Below are 26,837 nucleotides of genomic sequence, written 5' to 3'. Positions count from 1 at the left end.
CCATCACCATCACCATCACCATCATCATCATCAAGTAGGATTTATTACAGGGATGCAAGGTGGTTTGCTGTTCACAAATCGATCAATATGATATATCACATTAACAAGAGGAAGGAATAAAAACATATGATCATCTCTATAGATGCAGAAAAAGCTTTAACAAAATACAACATCCATTCAAGATAAAAACCCACAGCTGACATCATGCTCAGTAGTGAAAAATTGAGCACCTTTCCTCTCATATCAGGAAGAAGATAAGAATGTCCACTCACCGTTTTTATTCAGCAGAGTACTGGAAGTCCTAACTGCAGCAATCAGATAAGAGAAAAAGGCATCCAGATTGGTAAGGAAGAAGTAAAACTGCCACTATTTGTAGATGACATAATAGCATATATAGAAAACCCTAAAGCCTCCACCACAAAAACTAGTAACAAAGTGGCAGAAAGAAAACAATCTCATTTACTGTTGCAGCAAAAAGAATAAAATACCTAGGAAAATTTTAAGACATTGACGAAAGAAATAGAACATGACACAAAGAAATGGAAAGATACACCATGCTCATGGTTTGGAAGATTATTGTTAAAAGGTCCATACTACCCAAAGCAATCTACGGATTCAACCTCTGTCAGAAGTAGAATAATCCTAAAGTTTGTATGAAAGCACAAAAGATGGCCAAAGCAATCATGAGAAAAGAACAAAGCAGAGGTATCAGAATCCCAGACTTCAAGATGTAGTACAAAGCTATACTAATCAAAACAAAAACAGACATACAGGTCAAGGGAACAGGATAGACAGCCCAGAAATAAATCCACCCCATAGGGTCAATTAATCAACAGCAAAGGAGGCAAAAATATACACTGAAGAAAAGACAGTCTTTCAATAAATGGTGTTGGGAAAATTGGACATCTATGTGCAAAAGAATGAAACTGGACCACTTTCTTACACCATACACAAAAACAAACTGAAAATGGATTAAAGACCTAAATGTCTGGCCTGAAACTGTAAAACTCCTGAAAGAAAATACAGACCGTAATCTCTTGGACATCACCCTTTGCAACATATTTATGGATAGGTCTCCTGAGGCTGGATGCAAAAGCAAAAATACACTATTAGGACTACAGCAATAAAATAAAAAGCTGCTGTACAGCAAAGGAAACCAACAAAACAAGAAGGCAACCTACTGAATGAGAGGAGGTATTTGCAAATGATATATACCATTAGGGGTTAATATCCCAACTATATTAAAAACGTATACAACTTGATACCAAAAAATCTGATTAAAAAGTAGGCAGAGGACTTGAATAGACATTTTTTCAAAGACGGCATACAGATGGCTAGACATGTGAACAGATGGTCAGCATCACTAATCATCAGGGAAATGCAAGTCAAAACCGAGTGAAATACCACCTTACACCTGTCAGGATGGCTAATATCAAATAGACAAGAAGTAGCAAGTGCTGGCAAGGATGTGGGAAAAAAGGAATCCTAGTGCATTGTAGGTGGGAATATAAAATTGGTGCAACCACTGGGGTAAATCGTATGGAGATTCCTCAAAAAATTTTAAAAAATACCATATGATCCAGTAATTCCACTACTGGGTATTTACCCAAAGAAAATGAAAACAACTAATTCAAAAGATATGTGCATCCCTATGTTTATTGCTATTTTTCTGACCATGGTGGTATGAAACTAGGCATCAACTATGAGAAGAAAACTGAAAAATCCACAAATACGTGGAGATTAAATGACATGGTACTGAACAACTTACGGGTCAAAGAAGAAATCAAAAGAGAAATTTTAAAAATGTCTTGTGAAAATGAAACTGGAAACACAATGTACCCAAAACTTAAGGGATGCAGCAAAAGCAGTTCTAGAAGAGAAGTTCATAGCAGTAAATAACCTACTTTGGGAAACAAGGAAAATCTCAAATAAACCTAACATTAGACTTTAAGGAATGAGAAAAAGAACAAAGCCCAAAGTTAGAAGGGAGGGAATTACAAAGACTGGAGTGGAAATAAATGAGACTAAAAAGACAATAGAAAAGATCAACAAAATAGCTGGTTCTCGGAAAAGATAAAATCAGCAAACCTTGAGCCATTCTCATGGAAACACAGGACTCAAAATCAGAAAGGAAAGTGGAGTCATTACAACTGATAACACAGAAATACAAAGTATCTTAAGAGACTACTGTGAACAGTTACGCACCAAGAAACTGGAGACCTAGAAGAAATGGATACATTCCTAGGAACATACAACCTACCAAGACTGAATTATGAAGAAACAGAAAATGTGAACAGACTGATTACTAGTTAGGAGATTGAATCAGTAATCAGTAATCTCCCAACAAACAGATGTCTGGGACTATACAACTTCAGTGATGAATTCTACCAAACATGCAAAGAATTCATACTAGTCCTTCTCAGACTCTTCCAAAAAGTGGAAGAGGAAAGAATACTTTTCAACTCATTTTACAAGGCCATTTTACAATTGCCCTGATACCAGACAAGGGGACCATAACAAAAGTAAATTACAGGCAGATATTCCTGATTAACATAGACACAAAAATCCTCAATAAAATATTGGCAAGCTAAAATCAATGATACTGTTAACCCTTCAACAACATGGCTTTGAACTACGCATGTCATGTGAATTGTTGCAATTAATACAGTAAAGTATTGTAAGTGTACTTTCTCTTCCTTGTGATTTTTATTTATTTATTTTAGAGCAAGTGTGCAAGTGGGGGGAAGGAAAGAGAATCTCGAGCAGACTCCACGCTGAGCACGGAGTCCAATGCAGGGCTCGATCGCACATCCCTGAGATCATGACCTGAGCTGAAACAAGAGAGTCAAATGCTTAACTGACTGAGCCACCCAGGCGCCCCTTCCTTGTGATTTCTTAAATTACATTTTTCTTTTCTCTATCTTACTTTACTATAGGAGTACAGAATATAATACATATAATATACAAAATGTGTGTTAATTGACTTATCAGTAGAGTTCTAGTCAGTGGTAGGCTGTCAATAGTTCAATTTTAAGGTAGTCAAAATGCATACATGAATTTTCAACCACACAGAGGGTTGATGTCCTGAAACCCCCATGTTGTTCAAGGGTCAGCTGTACATTAAAGGATCATACACCGTAATCAAGCAGGATTTATTCCAGGGATGCAGGGATGGTTCAACATCTATAAATCAATATTATACACCACATTAACAAAATCAGGGATAAAATTATATGATTATCTCAGTAGATGCATAAAAAGAATTTGACAAAATTCAATACTATGTATTATTATTATTATTTATTATTATTTTTAGAAAGCACAAGGAGGGGCCGGGGAGGGGCAAAGGGTGAGAGAGAATCTCAGGCAGGCTCCACACCCAGCACAGAGCATGACACGGGGCCCAATCTTATGACCCTGAGATCATGCTTAACCAACTGAGCCATCCTGGTGCCCCAGCACCCATTTATGATAAAAACTCAAAGTGGGTATAGAGGGTACCTTCCTCAACATAGTAAAGGCCATACCTGACAAGCCCATAGTTAACATCATACTCAGTGGTGGAAAGCTGAAAACTTTTCCTCAGGGATAAGGAATAAAACAGGGATGCCCACTTTCACCACTTTTATTCAATAAGGCATTGAAATCCTCACCAGAGCAATTAGGCACGGGGAAAAAAAAAGGCATTGGAAAGGAAGAAGTAAAACTGTCACTATTTACAGATGACATGATATTATATATAGAAACCCTTAAGATTCCACCAAAAAATGTATTCAGAGGGGCGCCTGGGTGGCACAGCGGTTGAGCGTCTGCCTTCGGCTCAGGGTGTGATCCCGGCGTTGTGGGATTGAGCCCCACATCAGGCTCTTCTGCTATGAGCCTGCTTCTTCCTCTCCCACTCCCCCTGCTTGTGTTCCCTCTCTCGCTGGCTGTCTCTACCTCTGTCGAATAAATAAATAAAATTAAAAAAAAATGTATTCAGTAAAGTTGCAGGATCAAAATCAAAATACAAAAATCTGTTGCAATTTTATATATATTAATGATGAAATATCAGAGAAATTAAAATAATCCCTTTTACAATTGCACCAAAAAGAATACCCAGGAATAAATTTAACTGAGGTAAAGGACCTATACGCTAAAAACTATAAGACAATGAAGAAAAATTAAAGATAACACAAATAAATGGAAAGATCTAGCATGCCCATAGATTGGAAGAATTAATGTTATTCACACGACCCTAAGCAATCTACAGATTCAATGCAATCCCTATCAAAATTCCAATGGTATTTTTCATAGAAGTAGATGGAATAGTAGATGGAACCACAAAAGACCCCAAATAGGCAAAGAAATCTTGAGAAAGAAGAATAAAGCCAGAGGCTTCACACGCCTTATTTTAAACTACTGCAAACCTGTAGCAGTCGCAGGGGTGCGGTTTTGGCGTAGAAACACGAGAGCCCAGAAATAAATCCATACACACGGTCAGTTTATAACAAAGGAGCCAAGAATATACAAGGGGAAAGGACAGTCTCTTCAATAAATGATGTTGGGAAAACTGGACAGCTACATGCAAGGAGTGAAAGTGGACGACTTCCACCGTACACAGAAATTAACTCTGCATGGACTGAAGACTGGAAACTAGGACCTGAAACCATGAAGGTCCTAGAAGAAAATGTAGGGAGTAAACTTGACACAGGTCTTGGCAGTGACTTTTTGACTCTGTCTCTAATAGCCAAAACAACAAAAGCAAAATGAAATACAGGGGATTACTTCAAACCAAAAAGCTTCTGTACAGCAAAGGAAATAAAATGAGAAGGGAACCTACAGAATGGGAGAAAATACTTGCAAATAGTATTTGTTACGGGGTTAATATTCAGAATATATAAAGAACTCATACAACTCAATAGCAAAAACAAAACAGCGACAACCAGTTCCATTTTTAAAAAACGGAGAAGATCCTAACAGACATTTTCCCAAAGATGACACACAGACAGCCAAACGGCACAGGAAAAGAAGCTCTCCGTCACCGATCGGGGGATGCAGACAGACCAGTGAGCTCTACGTCACCCATCGGGGAGATGCAGACAGACCAGTGAGCTCTCCGTCACCCATTGGGGGATGCAGACAGACCAGTGAGCTCTCTGTCACCGATCGGGGGATGCAGACAGACCAGTGAGCTCTACGTCACCGATCGGGGGATGCAGACAGACCAGTGAGCTCTATGTCACCGATCGGGGGATGCAGACAAACCAGTGAGCCGCCACTTCACAACTGTTACATAAGAAATAACAAGCATTAGGGAAGATGTGGAGAATATGGAACCCTCATGCACTGTTGGTCGGAATGTAAATTGTGCAGCCACTGTGGAAAACAGTATGGAGGTTCCTCAAGAAAATAGAGCTACCCTGAGACCCAGCAATTGCGCTAATGAGTATTTACCCCAAAGATACAAATGCAGTGCTCCAGAGGGGCACCTCCATCCCAGTGTCTATACAGCAGTGTCCACAATAGCCAAACTATGGAAAAAGCCCAGATGTCCATCGACAGATGACTGGATAAAGATGATGTGGTATATACACACACACACACACACACACACACACACACACACACACACTGGAATATTATGCAGCCATCAGAAAATGAAATCTTGCCATTTGCAATGATGTGGATGGAACTAGAGGGTATTATGCTAAGCGAAATAAGTCATATGATCTCACTGATAATGTGGAATTTAAGAAACAAAACAGAGGATCATAGGGGAAGAGAGGAAAAAATAAAACCAGAGAGGGAGACAAACCCTAAGAGACTCTTAATCATAGGAAACAAACTAAGGGTTGCTGGAGGGATGGGGTAGCTGGGTAATGGACATTAAGGAGGGTGTGTGATGTAATGAGCACTGGGTGTTATATAAGAATGATGAATCACAAGCTTGTACCTGTGAAACCAGTAATACATTATATGTTAATTAATTGAACTTAAATAAAAAGTGTTAAAAAAATAAAAAATAATAAAGTAGAACTACCATATGACCCAGCAGTTCCATTCTGGGTATTTTTCCAAAGAAAATGAAAATATTAACTTGAAAAGATACATGATCCCTGTGTTCATGCAGCATTATTTACAATAATCAAGATAAAGAAGCAGCCGTTGGGTGAATGGACAAAGACAATATTTACGTAATGGAATATTATTCAGCCATAAAGAATGAAATCTTGCCATTTAGAACAAAATGGATGGAACTTGAGGCTATTATGCTAAGTTAAAGTCAGAGAAAGACAGATACCATGTGATCTCATTTATATGTGGAATCTAAAAAAACCCAAAGCAAATCAAGTTCATAGATACAGAAAACAAATTGGTAGTTACCACAGGTGCGGGATGGGAAGTGCGCAAAATGTGTGAAAGGGGCCAAAACGTAGAAGCTTGTAGTTGTAAATAAGTCATGGGGATGTAATAATACAGCATGGTGACTGTAGTCAATACTGTATCGTATATTTAAAAGTTGCTAAGAAAATAAAGCAAAAGTTCTCATCACAGGAAAAAAAATTTTAATGGATGTTAACTAGACTTCCAGTGGCGATCACGTCACAACAGGTACAAGTATTGAATCATTGTGTCGTACAGCTGAAATTAATGTTTTGTGCCAATTGTGCCTCAAAAAAACCTCCACAAAGAATGCATGGCTCCCCTTGCCTCCACCAGGCTTTCTCATCCTCTCTCATGGAAGCCAAGGCAGACTATGACTTGAAAGCTCTTGAGCACAGAGACAGTGGTGCTTTTCCCAATATAATTAGCTAGGTTTAGTGCTTGCTACCCAACTTTTCTAACTAAACATTATACTGTTTAAAGATGCATACATGTACGTATATAGTCTATAAAGGCAAGCAAAAAGACAACAAAAAATTCAAGAGAATGTCTATTTCGAGGGGGAAAGATGGGGTCTCTTACTGGGAAAATGCAGGAAACTCCTAACAGGGCTCCCACACCTGGCTGCTCAGGTTGCTCACTGCACAACTCTAAGGGATGCCGTTCACACAGTCTGGCTCCTCAAGTACAGGAGAGAATCCATCTCTTTACTTGAGTGCTGGGTACATAGACATTCATATTCTTCTCTAAAAAGAATAATATATTATTATTTCTCTACAGAACAATACATACCTTACTGATTGCAGCAGGAGTTGGCAAACTTTTTCTATAAAGGGCCAGATAGTAAGTACTTCAGGCATTCTTGCACGTGAGGTCTGCGTCCGAACTACTCGACTCTGTTGCTGTGTAAAAGCAGCCACAGATGATATATCAATCAGTGGGCATGTCTGTGTTCTAAGAAAACTTTATTTACAAAACCAGGTGGCTGGATTTGGCTTGGGAAGCCACAGTTTACCAAACCCCAGATTACACAATTAAACCTTAAAAAAATATATATCTCTGGTTTGTCCAGGGTTTTGAGAGTAGAGCCTGGAACAAAGGATTCACTGGAGATATCATAGGAAGGTTGGGAATGTGGCCGCCTGTAATCTATGTTTATTTTTTAATAAGTTATGAGTATGAAAATGTTTGATCTAAATCTGACTTTATGAACTTGGGGGCTTTGTCCTCTGTAGTACAAGATATTGAGAGAAAATTGCTGCTCAAACCTTGATTTCATTAAGGATACTATTTTTAGCCAAAGTATCCAGACTAATTCTTCACTAATAGCACCAAATGCGACAATACCATAACCTGTCATTAACGGATCATCACCAGATGTCAGACGTGATGCCAGGCACCTGACACACAGTATTTCCCTCACGACAGTGCTTCAGAGTGGGTTTGGTTTGTTTTTGTTTGAGGGGCTCCATTTTGCAACTGAGAAAGGCTGACTTTTCCAAGGTCACAGAGTGAATAACGCTGAGATTCGAGCCAGAGTTGTCCAGCTTCGAGTTCACAGTGTTTTCTGCGGCGTCTGCCTCTGTAGAATGCACCCTGTTGATACGCTGCCCGAATCAATTTGGTTTTAGATTGTCTTCGCAGTTTTACTGACCTAGAAGAACTTGACGAGACAGAGTTATATATGTGCCACAGATGCAAAAAGAAACAAAAATCTACTAAAAAGTTTTGGATCCAAAAACTACCCAAGGTAAGCACTGAGTTTCAAATTATAATGCAGTTTTGAGGGGGAAGATGTTTACAACTGAGGAGAAGACAAATCATCTTTGTAACTTCAGCCTACGTGATCTGTTCTGTACTGGTCTCTAGGGTTGCTCGTAAAAGGTAAACAAACCCTTGAAGAATGCATAATTAATGTGTCCTGATCGCAGTGTCCAGCGTGTGGAGGGGTGGTTTCCCACCACACCACAGCTGAGCAACCAGCAGGGTGTCCTACAGTTCCCCACAACTCGGACACTGTGTACCCAGAGACAGTGACCAGGGCCCACAGGTGCAGGTCTCAGCCCCACAAGACTGCGTCTGCTTCCGAAGCCAGTCACGAGCCCCACTTGCTACTTCATGCTTCTGACCGACACGCCAGCAGATGTGCATGAGGAGACATGTAGGGCAGCGTCCTGAACAGAGGAGCTTCTGTCCTTGTGGAGTGTGGGGCCTGGCATGGGCCTGGAACTGTTCTGGTTCCCCATCTAGAAGCTCTCCAGACCCCTCCCTTTGGATTTTTACGGAGGCTTCATTACATAGGCATGACTGATTAACTCACTGGCTGTTGGCAGTTCAACTCCCAGCCCCTCTCCCCTCCCTGGAGTTGGGGTGCGGTGGGGAAGACTGAAAGTTCCAACTCTGTAATCACAGGGTTTGGTCCCCTGGCAACCAGTCCTCCCATCCTTAGGTGCAGTCAGAAAGGCACCTCATGAACATAACAAAGACACCTTTATGGCTATCGCTTAGGATATTCTAAGGGTCTAGGAGCTCTGTGTTAGGAAAGGGGGTGAAGACCTGTTTAGGTATATATAATTTATATATTAAAATATATATATATTTTAAGTTTTTATTTTAATTCCACTTTGTTAACATGCAGTGTAATATTAGTTCCGGGGGTTATATTATAAATCACAACATCACAATAAGGTATGTGGAAGAAAGCACTATCAGGGTTCAAAAGATAAACTGATAGGCCACCTAAAATATCACTGAGAGACATTAGTACCAAGTAGTTAATTTTATTGAAATGTAGATTGTTTATAAACTTTGTCTGATTTCTCTCTCATCCAGGTGCTATGCTTACATTTGAAACGATTTCATTGGACTGCATATTTAAGAAACAAAGTTGATACCTATGTAGAATTTCCCCTGAGAGGCCTGGACATGAAATGCTACTTGCTGGAGGTGAGATGCGTTATCTTTGTTAGATGCTGAAAAGATGGCTCTTCAGTAAAATCAGGTCTTCACATGAGGTAGGACATAGGATGTCATGGACCACTGCTCCTAACAGTCCTGAGATGTCTTCTTCCTTGTTCTGTAGCCGGAGAACAGTGGCCCAGAGCACTGCCTGTACGACCTTGCGGCTGTGGTTGTGCACCATGGTTCCGGGTAAGTGTGTCATGGCTTCTCACGCTTGGGAAAAGCACGGAGCAGGCCAGCAGTCCTGCACCACTCCTGATAATTCTCCCTCGACTCCCCCCCAAAATGGAGTCAGATACATTAAAGTGAGTGAAGTAGAATTTTCTTTCAATCTTGGTGTGAAAGAATATTCTTGAAAGGATGTTGTGAAGGAAGAAGGCACATGAAAGCAAAATGGAGAAGGATTCATTTGAGCTCAGCATTCAGAACCTAAATTATTTGTCCACAAAATCCTCAGTAGTCTTTACTCCAAAGTTTTTTATTTCCTTTGCCAGGTGACATTTAAATTGGGGGGAAAATGGGAATTATTTGGAACTTACTTCATGTCATCTATTTTAAAGATTCATTTTTTATTTTATTGAATTTTTGTTTTTTTCCTGAAAATTTGTATTACTTTATACCTTCTGATTTCTTGAGATTCGCTATTTTACCTTCAAGGCTGGACAAACCCCTATCCATGTTGAATACCCTTTTCCCTCAGAACTTGGTAGACATTGCTCCCTTGACCTCATCATTCACAGTTACAGGGGCCAAGTCTACTACCAGTCTGATCTCATCCCTTTTTAGGCAACTTTTTGTAAGCTTCCCCATTGGAAGGTTATAGGATCCTGTCTTTGGATTTAAGAAATTACAGTAAATGTATTTCTGGCTTGGTAGTTGATAGGTATACCTCTCCATCAGCGTCTCCGGCTCATGGAAATAGTACTTGTTCCACCCCCTTCTGTACTTTTTCTTCTGAAACCCTTACTGCATGCACAGCAGCCCCCCTCCCGTCTGTACGAATACATTCCAACACCCCTAGGGGATGCCTGAAACCACACGTAGTACCAATCCCTATATATACACTCTAATTTTTCTTATACATATGTACCTATGATAGTTTAATTTGCAATTATAATTTAATATTAATTAATTATAATTGTGATAGTGTTAGCTTCTGTTGACCTTTCGATGAGATGTTACAAGGAGGACCATCTTGTGGACCACAGCTGACTGGGTAACTCAACTGGAAAGTGAAGCCAAGGATGAGGGGGGACCTCCTGTGTAGTGAATTTTCTGGTTCTTTCACGCATTTTAACTACTCTTTAATGATTTCCATCTCTGTGTTTCTGAAGACTACCATGGCCTGTTTTTCTAAATCACCAATTTCGATTTCATCTGTATCCAAATTGAAGATAAGCTCCTCTGTGAAATGTTTAATACTGTGGCAATCCCATTTTTCTGATGACTTCCTTTCATAATACGAACATTCTTGTTTTATGCAACCACTGGTATTAATTAGAATTTTTAAAGCTCTTTGGTTTTTTACATTAAACTTTTAGTGGTCAGTTGCTTTACTTGTTCTTCCCAGCTGTCTTTCATACTCCGCACACCACCCCTGCCCCCAGGTTCTGATGATTTTGGCTGTCTGTTCAGAGTCATAATAAGTGATGAGATTGAGCATTACTGGTAAATGGTAAGGGTTTTTCTAGCACTTGTGGGGTGTCTGTTCTACCTGAGGCTTCTCTCCCGCCGGGAGGGCTGCCTCGGGCTCTGTGGGCAGTTGTGCTGACAGAAAAGCGCTTGATGGCCGCCGTACAGGGAGGGCGCTTCCCCGGAGGCAGATTACTTTCTCAAACTCAGGTTTTTTCCAAGGCTGTGATGGAAATCTGTTCTTCAGTGGTCCAGGTCTCCCTGGGCCTTGACCTATGCTTGTTAGGGCGAGAGTGCTTACCTCTTTGGTTTCTCCATTAACCCAGTGCCATGTGAACAATGCTTTATGTGTTGTAGAAAATCTTCAATTTCTGGTCATTCGACGGCACTCTGCCCTGTATGTCCAGTGTCAGTATGTTCCTGGTCATGTCGGTGGATTTTGAGAACATAAACACTTGAGCTCAATCAGCCACCTTAAGCCACAAGTCTCTAGGGTGTGTTCTCTATTACAGTGCTTATAATTCATTTTATATCTAACAGATTATGATTGCACAGATCCTTTTGTTATTTCTGTAGCCCTTTTCTTTCATTTTTTTTTTTTTTTCCACTTCCCCGGACAGGGTTGGTTCTGGACATTACACGGCCTATGCAGCTCACGAAGGTCACTGGTTCCACTTCAATGACAGCACTGTCACACTGACCGACGAAGACACCGTTGTGAAGGCAAAGGCCTACATCCTTTTCTATGTGGAACGCCAGGCCAGAGCTGGGTCAGACAAACTTTAACACCTCCTTTAAATCATTATTTGTCAACTATACCGGACAAACATTTCCGATTTTCCGTAAATACTTGATCCAAGATTTAATTTCATTATGCACTTTTCAATTTCCTATTTTGGGTTTAGTTTTGTCAATGGTAGTGACGTATTGAACATGGGCACCGACTAATTTGTTTTTTTAGTTCTACCAGAAAACCTCAGCAGATATTTTGATTTGCTGCTTTAGTTGTAATAATTCAGTTTTTATATGTAGTTTCAAGAACTTAGTTCTATTTGACTTTTTTATATTAATGTTTTCCGTTCTCACTCGGACGCACATTTACATCAGTGCTTCCTTATGCTCACGTGCCGAAGGCGGAGGCGTTCCTGGTCGTGAGGCGCCGCGGAGCCGCCTGCTGCCTTCCACAGCCGCCACGGAGACCAGGTTGACTCTCAAGCCAGGATCATGTGTGCACGTCATTGGTGGCCCACGAGATTTCAGTGACTGCTCAGTAATCGTTCCTTTTGATTGTAAAAGAGAACCGGGAGGGCATTAAGCAGGCCAGGTAACTGCTGCTCTTGGTCTCTCTCAAGGCTGCTGTTTATCAGCCCGAACTAAATAAATTTGTTGGTTCAGTTGTACCTGTACTGCAAATTCAAGACATTACTCCTTTGAGTTTTTTTGTTTTGTTCTGTTCTGGGGATATTTTTTGCTTGTGTGTGTTCACGGCGATAGGAGTACAGAAAAGTCCAAAGACGACCAAACACAGTGTTCAAAAATCCCAGACTGTGCTACATAGTGCAGATATTTATCCAGTGAGAGGAAACCAGAGCTTCTGCTGCCTTTCGAGCCAGCATCAGGGTCCCCCCCGGCTCTCGAGCTGGGAATAACTGCATGTCCACTTTTGTCTTATTTCTTGCCTGGCCATCCGAGGTCGGCCTGCTGACCTCCACCTACACCATGGGGTCTGCTTCCACAGAAGGAGATTAAATCTTTGCTACTGTTGGTTTTTAACAACTCTCACTGGCCTATCCTGATAGCAGAGCAAAACTGAAAATATTCTCACTTTGAATGGTTTCTATTCTTGAGTTTCGTAGTCTTTGTTTTAAAATTGTTTTCAAGAAAAACAGGTATAAGCACTATTAAGATTGAACTCAAACTGAAATTTGGAACCAGAATTGCATCTAAGGGAGGTAATTGTGATTCTGCAAGCGTTCAAGGCCAGTCTGTTGATGGGATGGGGGTGGGGGTGGCAGGACTTGCAGATTATGTCGCGAGAGAACAGGGCCCCCCTGGCATCCTCTGGCCCAGGGCCATGCACCCCTATCAGCGTAGCTCTTGTTCCAGTCGTGTTTCTTCTCCGTTCTCTCCAAGCTGTTGCGAGGGGCAGAACGTCCTTCATATTAAGCCAGCCAGCCGAAATTTTTGGTAATCTTGTTTCTTCTATTAAAAAAAAAAAACAAAACCTGGCTTTTTTCTTTTAAGTGCATGAATAATCTGATGGCTGTCCTCCTGGGTCTGATGTTTGAAGTTGCAGGAGATGTGGCTCCATTTCCATTTTAATAGTCACTAGATAAATCCTGTATTTTTCTCAGGGCAGAAATTAGCTGCTAAACACTTGAACATGGCCTGGAACAAACTGCAGTTATGGCTAAACTTGTACTATCTGGTGTAGCAGTCACTAGTGGTTATTTAAATTTTATTTAAATTTTAATTACGTTTAAAACCCAGTTCAGTCACACTAGTTACATTTCAAGGGCTCAGCAGCCACATGTGGCAGAGAACGCTTCGGCCTAGGGCGGTTCCGACGGTGTGTAGGGCTCTTAGAGACAGCGCTGGTCTGCATTTTCACTCCAGAGAAGAAAATTCTGTTGTGTTTAGGTCTTACAACTTAGACACAAAGTCCAGAAGATAGGAGGGAAACATGTTTATAAAATAGTTTACAGTGCAGGGGTGCCTGGGTGGCTCATTCGGTTAAGTGTCTGCCTTTGGCTCGGGTCAGGATCCCAGGGTCCTGGGATTGAGTCCCCACTGGGCTCCCTGCTCAGCCAGGAGCCTACTTCTCCAGCTCTGCCCGCCACTCTCCCTGCTTGTGCTCTCTCTCTCTCCCTGTCTCTGACATATAAAACCTTTAAAAAAAAAAAAAAAGTTTACAGTGCTAAATTACATGAGGTTGAACCAGAAGAGACTGTGGTATTTAACCTTTTGATCTACAAAAGTGAAAGTTCCACGTAATTTGACCTAATATATTAATACATTAACACCACATACAACTGAACTTGGAATGTGCCTCTTCTTTGATCTGTTCGGTATCTCCTGTGAATCCAGCCTCTTTTACTTAGAAGGCAAACAGCCGTGACTGCTAACATTTGCACTTCCTTCATCTCTCAAGTGGGCAGCTCGGAGGACTTCAGCAATATAGCCTTGGGCAGTGTTGATACTGGTGGAGAAAAATGGTCTTTTTATAGCAAAAGGAGCTTCGGGACATCCAGACTGCTTTGTTGGGGAAAGTGGTCATCAGACAGGCAGCACTGTTGGCTTAAGAGACGGACACATCTCCTGTTTGAATTTCTGGAGTGCTTTTATTGCTTGATTTCACTTAAGCAGAAATGTTTGAATGACATTATGAAGGCTCTTTGGAAAAGTGATTGGATCCATCTGAATTGTGCATTTGAACACCAGTGATGTAAATGTGCCTATTTGTATTTTTAAAAAATTGAACTGTGTAGCCTTATCACACCTATTTTAAAAAACTGATCTTCGTGTGCTCTTCAGGGCTTTCCCCTTGCGCCGTGTGGTCTTTGCGCGGCTTCCCGCGCTGAGCGCAGCAGAGGCAGTGCCTCGCCGTCACATGGCTCCTGGAACTAGAAACTTCCTCAGAAGTCCTCCCACACAGGTGGGTGATGGAAACAGTTTGTGGCAACACAAATCTCTCTCCATGGTGGAGAAACCTTTGCTTATCCACTGTATTCTACTCAGTGTCTAGTGATGACATATGTAATAGAATTAAACCAGTACATGTACAGGCCCTGGGTAAGTGTTAAACGTGTGTCTCACCTGGGGAACCTACTCAGCAGCTTGGTTTCTGCGGTCGGGGACATATTTATTTCTTAAAAGCCAAACCTCTCTTTCATTGGTGTAGTGTACGTAGTTTATTTAGATACACTTCTTCCCCCTCAGCCCCAGCGTCCCCTGAACTCCATGTACCCTGTTGCTGACATGGCCTCTTCCCTTGGGCCCTGGAAAGGCTCAGGAGCAGTGTGTTCCTGCTGCCAGGGCCCGGGTCCCAGCAGACCGGGGTGCAGCCCCAGGAACGTGCCCACGGTGCAGGAAGAGGCAGGTCTGGGGCGTGGGGGCCGCGTCGCCTAGCTGGTGTGACCGTCCCCCGGGTCTGAGCGTCACGGCCTCCAGACCCTTGTCTGTGTCCCATGTACTCACTCGCCACGGAAGCCTAGTTTGTGTGATGTGAGAGGATCCACGGTGCAAGTGACTGATTCATTTACGTTGTAATCACAACCCTTTTCTGCTTCACCAACCTGAACTCTTCTATGGATGAAAGTGTCATTAAAGTTCTGGTCTCTTTCCTCTTGACTGTTATTTCTGAACGCCTTTCAGGGGAGCCAAGTAAGTGACGGGCACTTGCTCAGGGGACGGGCCGGGTCGGCCAGCAGCACTAAGTTCTCCGGCAGCCTCCGCGCGGGGCCGCAGGCGCACAGAGGCCGGCGAGGTGCCCGGAGGGGCAGGTGGCGGCAGGAAGGGGCCCCTGTGGTGAGGGGCTGGACGAGCGGCCCGTGCGCACCCGAGGCTGTAAGACCACCTTGCCTCTCCTCGGACAGCACGTCGGGTAAAACGAGGTCGGCCTGCCTCCTTCAGAGCTGGCCCCCACCCTGAGGAACCAGTCTGGGGGCTCTGAGCAAAGGGTACCCATCACCTTTAAAGGAAGACACGCACGTGCGTGCCATGGTTAAAAAAGATTCTGCTTTTCGGTAAGTTCCTATATACGACCTCTCTGCTCCCATCGTCCCCCACAAACAGAAAAAACAAGAACCACCCTCTGTCCACACCCGTCGTGTTTCTGGTATTTATTTGCCTGCTCCTCGCGGTCTTTAAAAACAGAGGCAAATGGTTTGCCTCCAGGTCCCGCACAGCAGCGCTCCCGGCCGCAGACTGCTCTTGGCGGCCGCTCAGGGGCTGCGGCGTCGGGGCCAAGGAGCCGGGCTCCGCGCAGGGCGAAAGGGAGAAGCGGTTGTCAACGCCGCCGTGGTGGCCCCGACCTTCCCTGCGTTCTGGGGCGCTCCCCCCACCCGCTCCGGCAGCCGAGCAGGGCCTGCAGGACTCCGTGCGGAAGCCACGAGGGGCCACGAGGACGGACCCGTGGCCAGCCTCCCAAGAAGCTGAACGAACTGCCCATTTCCAGAGGTCGGCACACTAAAAAGTACTGGTTTGGACAGGATTTAGGAGGAAAAGCGGAGATAATAAGGCTTTCTATTAAAACCTATCCGAGGGGCTGCAGTGTCCCTTTGGACTGGGTGAGTGACCGGGGGCCAGAGAGGGCGTGGGCCGTCAGCCGTCCTTGTGAACCATTAAAATGTTGAGTCTGTGGTAACAGCAGTAGCTAGTTACCCTTTCCGAAGAAATGCTTCCTTGAGCTGTTTCTTGGTGTATGTTGTTTTTAAGAAAAGTCACCCCTTTCCCCTCCGTTTGGCATTGGCATTGCTGGGGTAACCACACCCCCAGGACCCCGGAGACTGGTGTCTCAGAGGGAGCTGGCTAGAACGGCTACTCCTTCGTTAGCCGCCTTGTGCTTCTAAAGGCAAAAGCTGCACCGAGAACGACCAAGCCTTAGTTCCAGAAGAGGGTCCAGTACAGCTGCTTCCTCTGCCTGACTCCACGCGACTGGACGCAAAGTAGTCCCTTCCTTCCAATTCCAATCAAATGAGAGAACGAACAAAGGCAACCACTTCGGTGGTGTTCGCTGGTGGAGCCGAGGAAAATCTGTCCCCTGCCTCACTGTTACAGAGCCGTACAGCCTTTCCCTGCTGGCAGTTCACAGCAGCACGACTGCAGCAGGACGTGGGGGGGCTGGGAGGGAAGCAGGGTTAGATCCACGCACTGAGGAATGTCAGTTACTTCACGAAAGGAGAACTTACGAGAGCGGAGGCCTCCAGGCAGCCTGCCGAGGCGACGGCCGGGTACTGAGGGCTTTCACAGCGAGGGGGGTGTCCGGCTGGCTTAAGGGGCAAGCGGAGACTAAAACACTTTAACCTAAAACTGTTTCGAGCAGTTTTGTACTAAGAGCCTCCTCATCCATCCTGACATTTTGGGAAATACAAACAAGATACAGCGGGGCACATAATTGGGAAAATATTAAGATGTAAAAGCCAAGTAAACAAGTTTCAAATGTTATGCACATACACGCAGAAGGGCCTTGGAGAGCTGAGCTACTTCAGATAAGTCTCTGTGCAACAACTCAGGGTAAAAACAGCCAGCTGGGAGGCCGAGGGAATCCTTCTGCCCGGGGAGGGCAGCAGGGTCTGAAGGTAGTTCGGCCCCACCCGCGAACCATGTCCACTGAGCTGAGGTCACAGGGAAATGGGCCTTCACCATGGCTTCAACTTCCAGCTTTGAACACAAAACTGTCCCCCTTTGCTCTTTATAAACACAACTCCTACTGGGAGTGGAGCAGACGCACACTGATAACACTAGAGAACGGAAACAGATCCAATATCCGGGTCCCTCCCAGCGAGCAGACTGCAGGCCTGGACAGGTGGTCTGGCTGGCCACCTCCAGTGGAAATGCCTTGGGAAAAGCCAGAAAAGCTCTCTGCTAAGCGTGGCTAAAAGGGACAGAAATCCCTTTTAAGGAAGCTGTTTAACTTCAATAGGCTGCTTTGCTGCCAGGATCTTCAGTTCCTCTGAACATAAGCCGAACCACAGACTGCTGCACGTACGTCTGGGTCCTGGCTCCCCCCACCCCATTCTCAGGGCTTCAGCACCAGTTGTTAGCCAAAAATAAACACCATTCCTCAACCATATATGTCCACCAGCCTGGAGCCGGGGAGGACGAGGACGAGGAGGAGGGTCAGGTCCCCGGGCTCCAGGCACACTGTGCGGCCGTTGCGCGCCATGCACATCACCCAGCTCAACCGGGAGTGCCTCCTGCACCTCTTCTCCTTCCTGGACAAGGACAGCAGGAAGAACCTGGCCAGCACCTGCCCCCAGCTCCAGGACGTGTTTGAGGACCCCGCACTCTGGCCCCTGCTGCACTTTCGGTCCCTCCTAGAACTCAAGAAGGACAACTTCCTGCTGAGCCCTGCCCTCAGGAGCCTCTCCATCTGCTGGCACTCCAGCCGCGTGCAGGTGTGCAGCATTGAGGACTGGCTCAAGAGCGCCCTGCAGAGGAGCATCTGTAGCCGCCACGAGAGCCTGGTCAATGATTTCCTCCTCCGGGTGTGCGACAGGTAGGCCACCTCCTGAGCAGTGCTGGCTCTGCGGGGTCTGGCTCCTACAGCACTAGGCGACTGCTGGCGGGTGGGGAAGAGCACTTGGCAAGCCTGAGATGCCTCCATCTTGGGGAGCTGCACACCGGGCCCAAGTAGGACCATCCGGGCCCGTTCCCAGCACAGTCCCCTGAGAAGGCATACAGTCATGGGGGGGGGGCTTCCTCCTCTTAGCCTCGCAGGTCCTGGACCTGCTTCTGCTGCAGACAGAACACCGGGCTTCAGCTGTCGCTGTCCTTCGGGCAGCTGTCCTCCCTAGTAGCCATTAAGAGCTCAGGGAGTCTGGCTGGGCCTGGATTTTCAAGGTCAGGCCCTGGGAAAGTTTCCTGGATTCAGCCATCATCGTACCCCTCAGCTTTCCCCCTTGCAAACAAACTCCGAGGCTTGTGGAACGCAGCTAAGAAAGGACAGCTGGGGTGCTCTGGGTTAGCTGAACCACGCCAAACCCCAGGAGGAGGAGTGGTGATATTTAAGAATGGTTTCCTCGTTAGAATATTACTAATCTCTTCGTACCCCTAAGGGAGGTTTTTAGCCTAATTTTTCAAATGAGCAAATCAGTGTTTTGAGAGGTCATGTGATTTACCCAGTCTAGGACTGCCAGATTTTAGAAGATAAAAATTCAAGACACCCAGTTAAATTTGAATTTTGAATAGCCAAATAATTTTTTGGCATAAGTATGTCCCAAATACATCCTGTATTTGATTGGTCAACTCTACCACAGGTAAAGAGGCTAAGCCACAGGCGACCCCCTATGGTCCCAGCCTCCTGCCTGGGGCAGCCCACGCGAGCAGACTTCTGCTGCCAGCCTCTTGCCGAGCCTAAATTGACCAGTCCTGTCCTGCCTTTGAGGAAAAGCACCTCTCGGTTACTAACAAACGCAGCTCAGCCAGTTTTCTGACGCCCAGTTTTAATAGCTGCTGTTTGCTGGCAGCATGACAGGCATGGAAGGAAACAGAGTGGTGGCCCAGCTTTGCCCTTTTTTTTTTTTAAGACAGAAGAAAACAAGATGGATTGGTTGGGCCCTGGTGGGATGAGGCCATTTTGATGGGTCTAACAAGGCCCAGAAATCAGACTGGAGTGATAAATGTGGGAGGGGCAGCCTGCTCTGAAGTTGTTCCATTCTTGTTGCAAGAGAATTTCATTTCCCACAGCAAGTGTGGAGTGGTCCTTTCATGTCACCATCTGGGTGCAGCAAGGGGCCCCAGTGTCACAAAAAGAACGAAGGGCTTGGTGGTAAGGGTTCTGTGCTGAGTCTCCCAGTTCTGCTACTGTTCAACCATGGGACCCCAAACCAAATATTTAAATCCAACCTAATTTCTTCATCTGTAAAATGGGATAAATCACCCATCTCCCAGGTTAAGAGGATTCAATGACACAGGAGCACTGGCCCACAGTAGGTACTGATAACATCCATGAAATCTGGTTCTTTTAGTCATCAGCTTCCAGCAGCGAGAGACGGCAGACAGCTGAGGAAGGCAGGGAAGGAGTCAGTTCTTTCTCTGGTTTGTTCCTACACCAGGATTACTCCAAAGGTTCTTAGAGCAAAAGGGACCACTCAACACCTTCGGGGCTTAAACACCTAATCGTCATAACCACCCTAGAGCCAACAGTTTCTCCCACTTGACAAACGAGGGCTAGCACAGTTCAGACATTTGTCCTGAGTCAGAGAGCAAATAAGTCACAAGCAAGTTACCCGAGCCCTCTGGGCCAGTCTCCTCATTCACAAAACAGGGTGCAGAGGGTTTGATATGAAAAATCAAGAAGCCATATGAACTTGGGACTCGGGGAGATGGAATGGGTTCCGTGTGTGAAATGTGCCCCTTCCCCAGGAACAGGGCAGCCAGGCTAGCCCAGGCAGGTGCAGTCAAGGGGTTAAGGGGGAAGCTGATCCCGAAAGGGAAAGCCCTTGTCTAGACCCCAGCTCCCTCTGGCTAGAGACAGCCAAGGCCCCTGCCCACAAGACAGGTCCTGCAACTGATCTGATCCTGTGTGCTCCCAGGAAAAGTGAGTTACAAGTGCCTACAGAAGGCCGTGTGCAGGCTCTTTACACCCCCAATCTTGATCTTCACTACAACCGCACCGGTGGGCATTATTCCCTCCCTGCTGTGTGTGCGCGCGCGCGCACACACACACACACGGAAACTGAAGCTCAGTGAGTGACTTAGCCAATGTCACACCGAAATAACCCAAATCTAACTCTGCTCAAGATCCTTTTCTCCAACAGATGCTGGTAAGACTGAGGCAGAGGAGCTTCCAAACTTTCTGTACAGGTGGCCCTGACTGTTTCCCACCTCAGATCCGGTCTAGCTACTGCCAGTTCTGGACCTCTTCCAGGCTGGCATCCCAGTGGGCATGCAAGAAGCGTCCCGGTTAACTGAGCGCCCTAGAACCCAGAGCCAGGCCTCCTCAGAGCCATGCCCTGACCCCAGCCTCAAGGGTTGAGCCGCTTCTGTCCCTGAGCCACCCCACAGGAACATCAGGACGTCACCTTGCAGACAGACTAGAGTGGGCACCGTGCACCCTTTCGCTCACCCCCACCCCCCAAAGCAACAGGCCCAAAGAGCACCAAGGACACCTAGAGTTGTCCTGGAACCTGCCACCCCTCTGCCCACAGCAGGACCAGCGGAGGCTCAGGAAGCCAAGAGCCCACGCAGATTAAGGTCTCGTGGAGAGGCAGAAAGAGCAGGGGAAAGGGGACAGAAACCCTGGTTCAGATCCAGGCAAGTTCCTTAAACTGGCGGAGCCCGTTTCATTTCCTTGCCCACAAAATACGGAGTCGTGCCGTGAGCCCCGCGAGTCCCAGGGCTGTTAGGGAGCTACCGGGCCAAGAAACTGCTGGGCAGGGCGGCGGGCGGGGCGCGGGGCGGACGCCAACCGTACCCGCCGTCGGCCCCGACCCGGGGTCACGGCGATCTCTCCGCAGGTGCCCCAACCTAGCGTCCGTCACGCTTTCGGGCTGCGGCCACGTCACCGACGACTGCCTGGCGCGCCTGCTGCGCTGCTGCCCGCGCCTGCGCGCGCTGCGCCTGGAGAACTGCGCGCGCGTCACCAACCGCACGCTGGCGGCCGTGGCGGCGCACGGGCGCGCGCTGCAGACGCTGCACGTGGACTTCTGCCGCAACGTGAGCGCGGCCGGCCTGCGCCGCCTGCGGGCCGCGTGCCCGCGCCTGGTGCTGCGGGCCGAGCACAGCGCAGCCATGATCCCGGACCAGCTTCCGAGCGCGCCCGGCACGGCCCTTCGCAAGCTGCTGCCGCGCTAGGGCGACGACGCCGGGGCACGACACCCAGCCAAGGGCCCCGGGCGGAAAGAGCGAGCTGGTTTCCAACCCCAGCTCCTCCACCGCCCAGACTGTCGCCACATCTCTGAACCTCAGTTTGCCTGTCTGCAAAATGGGGACACTAATGCCTACCTCACATACGGTTTTACGCACAGGAGTGCGAGATTAACGGGATGCTGGGCAAACTCGGATAGCTCTCACTAAACGCCAGCCTCTGTCCCGACGCCTTCCGCCCGGCTCCTCCGCCACTCGCTGTCCGCAGCCGGAGAAAGGCCCACACCGTCCCCGGGCACTGCTACCGCCGCGGGCGGCCGAAATAACCCCCAGGCCTTGGCGTGGCCTCCGGGTAGAGCGCGGGCGCAGGCGCCGTGGGGGAGGGGCGGGCCCGGCGGCCGGCCGCGCCCCGTGCGCTCACCCCGCGGCCGTCCGTGGTCCGGGCTTCCCGCGAGCATGGAGGGGGGGAAGCCAGGGCGCTCGGCCCACGATTCGAGAAAATTCGCCGGTGTCTGTGATTCTTAACCTAAACCGCATAGTTACCCTAATTATCTGCCGTTCTCCTATCACAAAGGCAGAAGAAATCATTTTTAAAACCCTAAGTAAAGATTTGAAAACAAAAGCAGCAGCCCTGGTTAAGTCTTTTGATAATGAAACCGCGAGAAGCTCATACAAAGTTAGATTTTTACCTGCTGGCTTTGCTCAACGTGGACACACGCCTGGACCAATTTCGGAGCTTTAGTCACTGATGTCCCACCCTTTAGCCACCAAAGTATAGGCTTTCGGCCACCCAGCAGCCTCCGGGTCCCAGGTACGGGGGGGGGGGACTTGAGTAAGAGGGGGAAGGCAGGGAGCACCTCGAGCTGGTGGGCCCGGCTCACGCTCCAGCTCCGCCCATCACCAGCTGGGATCCGGGCCCTTAAGTCACCCGAGGCCAGGTGTTTCTTCTCTGGGAAAGGGGATCAGGATCTCTACTCACCGGTTGCCCAAAATTGGAGAACCAGCAAGGAAAAAAGAGAGATTCCAATTTCATGGAGCTTACCCTCTAGTAGGAGAAGAGACGGTAAAATAATCGGTATATAAGAAGATAATAAGGCTACGGTGGGGGCGGGGGTGGGGAGCATCAGGTAAGGGGATAACTGGCAATTGCTGGTGAAGGTTTGGGGTTGGGGAAAGCAACCTGAAAGGGCTTGACCAATGTGAGCCTCACCACGTGAAGCGAGGGAGAGAGCCGAGCAGCATCTGGCAGGAAGAGTCCAGGTGCCGGGAGTGATAGCTCATGCAAAGTCTCCGGGGGCAGGAGCGTGGCCGCTGAGTTAGGGGAGGCCAGGGGGTCAGTGTGATTGGAGCAGAGTGAGTGAGGAGGAAAGATCAGAGAACTAGGGATGTGGGTGGCTGCAGAGGCCTCCCTGCTTACTCTGAGCATGAAAGGAGAGCTGGAGAACCCCCACCTCACCTACCCCCAGCAGGAGCCAGGGCCCCAAGCAGAGATGATATCCAGGTAAAGGCCAGAGGAGCTGAAACTTCTCCAGACAGAACCTGTGTTGGGGTAAGCAGCAACCCATCCCCTCCAGGGCCTACTGGAGGCCTCACTTGCAGCCCTGGGCCCCTTCTGGGGCCAGTGCTGGGCCCAGAAACAGGTGGGTGTTGGCACTGAGGCCCGGCCTGGCATAATCCCTTCTCACCCCTGTGGGGAGAGCCAGCCCCCTCAGGCCGCCAGCTGCAGTGGAATGGGAGGACCCCACTTCCTCTGGGTGATTTTCCAGTTTACCCATCATAGCTCTGGACTCTGGAAAGAGGCCTTGCAGGGATTTTATTTTTTCCCTACTACTGCAAACAATGTTGAAAGAAAGCTCAGGCTTCCAGGGGGATAAATGTGCTTTTAAAACAGCGCCACTTAAAGCCCAGGGCTTTGCTTTCATTATTTCTGGTAAGCCTGAATTCCCAGCAGGTCCTGTGAGCCCTGAGTTGATGGTTTAGTCTGGGGGACAATAGAATCCTAGTTTCTGACTCTCCTCTGATTGAGAGCCGGTCCGCCCTCTCCAAACCTCAGCTTTTAAATCTGCGTATTGGGATTGCTGGAGAATCTTGCTTGCAGGGTTCCTGTAAGGATTAACACGTTGTGTTCACTGCAAGTTCAGCTCAAACAGGGTAACCTGAGGCCCCTCTCCCCTTCCCCATGGAAGCTCTTTTATAAATGAGGGCTAACTTCCTTGGCGAAGCCTCTGGTGCCCAGTAACCCCCCACGTGTCAAGGCTCTAGCGATCACACCCCTAAAGCTGCGCTGACAGCCGAGTCCAACGCTGTTTCCAGAGCTTGAATTTGGCCCCGCCCCCTCCCGGGCACTTTGGGTCCCTGAGCCAAGGGCCATCCGAGGTACACCCAGGAGGCAGGCACTGAGGAGACTAGGGCTCTCCACTCCGCCTTCTAACAGGTGCTGTTCCCATCACTGGACACCAAGCAGAGCCCTTGACAGAACACAGTGCCCGGCTTCATCAGAAACCGCGCTTGACGTCTTCTCTCAGATCTGCAGAGAACGAGGGGCACCACGTGCTTCATTAATCCACTGAGTCACTCATCTGGGGTTGTCGGGAGTGTTGAGTGCTTGCAGCTCTGCCATCCATCACTTCTGGCAGGCTATGACCCCTGAGAGCCTTACTTTATCTCTAAAATAGGACCGGTACCCTCTGTGTGACACTCTGATGAGATGATGTGTAAATGTGCAGTGCCTGGAAGGCTGGGGTAGGGAAAGTCCTCACCTCTGTGGGGGCCTCGAAAGCCGAGTGCCTGGCAGAACCCACAGGGCCTGTGTCCCAGGAAGAAGCAAGCTGGGTCCGTATGGGGGTGACCCAGGAACACTGGATGGAGGACGGAGCCTTTGAGCCGAGCTTCAGCTTCAGGATTGACCCCGGCTCCCACGGGGTCTAACTGTGGGTGGGCTGTTCCCTGCGGCAGGTACGGTTCAGCCAAGGCAGAGTCAGAAAGCCCAAGGCACGCCCAGGGGAGCCAGGGGAGATGGAAGCCTGGGTTCCGAAGCCACTTGACAATGGCTGCGAGGTTACCTATGTCCTCACAGCCTCTATTAGAACAGTCTCCAAACCTTCCCTGCCTCCCGAATGCTTGTTTCACTCTCAGTTTTGCCCAAGGCAGCCAATGGCCACGGAGGGAAAGCTAGGGGGAGGGTGCAGAACCTCAGCGCTCCCTGGTGGAAGGCTGGCGAGTCCGCGCGGGAAGCTCGGTGCCAGCAGATACCGGAGCCACGTGCTCCTGGGTCAGGGGCTCCGGGTCACTCCTTGGGAGGCAGAGCCCGCTGGGGGGACCAGTGCTGTAAGGCGTGTCTTGCAGGGACACACTGGCTGAATGTCTGGAGGGGGCAGAGCTCCCTCGGGTCGGCAGGCGACAGGAAGCCAGGGCTCCCGGCTGGAGCCTGTACACGCCTGTGACCCAGCGCTTTCCCTCTCCAGAACTCAGGTTCATGGTCTGTAGAGGAGAGGTCCCCTGACACCTTAGCTCCAGGATTCTTCCAGCTCTAGGATTCCACGCCTAAGACCTGCTTTTTGCTATAAACCAAGTTCACGGGATACAGATTTCATCTGACTGGCAGTGCTGGGCAAAGGCCACAAAGCAGGCAGGCCCAGAATGAAGCTGCCTCTGGGAAAATCTTACACTTTAAAGGCCAGGGGCGGGGGGTCCAAGTTCTCTGGGGGCTCTCTAAGTGTCGTAAAAACTGCAAGTATTTAACCGAATGATCCAGCCAACAAGAAAACTGCCCAAGCCTCCACAAAGGGGCTGAAAATGAACCAGGGCAAAGAAACACCTGTGCCAGGCCCTTTCTGCCCTCAGACCGGGGATTCACGCCTCCCTCTCTCTCCCCCAGGGCTTCAAAAAGAGAATGAAGAAAAAGGACAGGTTTCCAGTAAAGAAATGGCATCTGTTCTAAAATCATGGTGTCTGTGCAGATTTTCCTTGCAGGGTCAGACCTCCTGCAAAGCCGTCCATGAGGCCTGACAGGTGGGGCCTAGAACCATGAGCATCGGCTTGCTGGGGGTACCTTGGCCCCTCAGTCTGGAGCCAAACGTGGCAGCAGAGGCCAGAGCCTCTCAAAGGTTGAGGCATTATTTTTATTTAAAATAAACTCTGAGAGGCGCCTGGGTGGCTCAGTCCGTTAAGCGTCTGCCTTGGTTCAGGTCATGATCCCAGGGTCCTGGGATCGAGCCCTGCATCTGGCTCCCTGCTCATGGGGAGCCTGCTTCTTCCTCTCCCACTCCCCCTGCCTGTGAGCACTCGCTCTCTCACTCTTTCTCTGAAATAAATAAATAAAAACTTATAAAATACCATGAAATAAACTCTGAGACTGCAGGTGTACCCTTTAGCTCAGCACACCCTCAGCCCAGCCCAGAAAGAGGGAAGAGCCACTGGTTACCAGGAACCAGCCCAGAAGGCTCTAAGACACCCCTCACTTGGCATTGTCCAGGATCTCAGCAGCACACACAGGCCTCTCTCCTCTCAGTTCCCTCCTGGCCCAGAAGCCTGGGCCGTGTGCCTTCCCACCCCAGCGTGAGTGCCTCAAGCCCAGAGCCACTCAGCTCCCACTGACTGAGCTCTCACATCAAGTACTGAAGGTTCCTCTTGGCCCAGAACCCCTGTGGCTTCCCAGATGCTGCAGTCTCTCCTCTGAGACCCAATTCCAACTGAAGCCTCTTTTCAATAAAATTAAGCCTCTTTCCATCATTCCAAGTATTAATAGGCATTCTCACTGGGGAAGATCCGTGTACCACAAAACTATCTGACTTCCAGTTTGTTTGAAAACACATATTTTCTGTCTTCCTAGTGAAAAACAACTGCCTGCAAAGCTCTCCATCTGGCACCTCATTTGAGCCGGCTGTCAGCCTGACCTAGTCCCTGAAGTCCACGGGAAGCAGCTTGTGGCACGGACTGGCTGGGGTTGAAGACACCACACCAAACCTTGCCCTCTTCCTGTTCCCACTCCCAGTAGCCAGAGCCTTCATAGCTGCTCCCACGGATGGTCCTTTCTTCCAGAACCACACACTCACTCTGACACGCCTAGACAAACGAGCACGTCGCCCAGGGCCCTCAGGGCTGGGTTCAAGCACCAAGAGTGTGACCCCTTCCCCAGCCCCCTGGACAACTCCACCATCCACCATTCAAGGATATGAAAGCCACTCATTGGTTCTCATATTAATTCACATATTCACATTCTCGTGGCCACTCATTGGTGCACGTTGAATGCCTACCAGCAACAGCGGTCCCTGCCACAGCCCTGCGTCCTTCCTGCAGAGACACGCTACCGTCAACCAGCCTGCTCTTTAAGCCCACCGCGGCTCCTC

General features: G+C 47.9%; 2 protein-coding genes and 1 long non-coding RNA gene across 13 annotated transcripts in view; 2 read left to right on the top strand and 1 right to left on the bottom strand.

The window, feature by feature from the left end:
- The window catches only part of USP3 (ubiquitin specific peptidase 3), a 100,220-nt gene extending 87,042 nt beyond the window's left edge, over positions 1–13,178 (top strand). For 3 of the 5 annotated variants that reach the window (XM_034660862.1, XM_034660863.1, XM_034660864.1), the window contains 5 exons: positions 7,998–8,116; positions 9,199–9,312; positions 9,449–9,516; positions 11,580–11,729; positions 12,067–13,178. In XM_034660862.1, coding sequence (XP_034516753.1) covers positions 7,998–8,116; positions 9,199–9,312; positions 9,449–9,516; positions 11,580–11,729; positions 12,067–12,274 — 659 coding nt within the window. In that variant the 3' untranslated portion in view covers positions 12,275–13,178. Of the gene's footprint in view, positions 1–7,997; positions 8,117–9,198; positions 9,313–9,448; positions 9,517–11,579 lie in introns of all 5 variants that reach the window. The other 2 variants (XM_011218433.3, XM_002914232.4) reach the window with 1 other exon arrangement.
- Positions 1–22,300, bottom strand: part of LOC117802351 — a 34,593-nt gene extending 12,293 nt beyond the window's left edge. For 6 of the 7 annotated variants that reach the window (XR_004625591.1, XR_004625590.1, XR_004625587.1 and 3 more), the window contains exons 1-2: positions 21,628–22,172; positions 7,159–7,268 (exon numbers count right to left, since the gene is read on the bottom strand). This is a non-coding gene — a long non-coding RNA (uncharacterized LOC117802351). The other variant, XR_004625589.1, reaches the window with a different exon arrangement.
- On the top strand, positions 15,452–22,111 carry FBXL22 (F-box and leucine rich repeat protein 22). Its single transcript, XM_034660865.1, has 2 exons — positions 15,452–18,178; positions 21,141–22,111. The coding sequence occupies exons 1-2, from the start codon at positions 17,754–17,756 to the stop codon at positions 21,475–21,477; spliced, it is 762 nt and encodes a 253-aa protein (XP_034516756.1). The 5' UTR covers positions 15,452–17,753; the 3' UTR covers positions 21,478–22,111.
- Positions 22,301–26,837: the final 4,537 nt, after the last annotated feature.

Source organism: Ailuropoda melanoleuca, chromosome 5 (genome assembly GCF_002007445.2).
Source record: "Ailuropoda melanoleuca isolate Jingjing chromosome 5, ASM200744v2, whole genome shotgun sequence".
Taxonomy (NCBI): Eukaryota; Metazoa; Chordata; class Mammalia; order Carnivora; family Ursidae; genus Ailuropoda; species Ailuropoda melanoleuca.
Note: the sequence above shows the minus strand (reverse complement) of the source record. Positions and strands in the feature narration are given on the sequence as shown.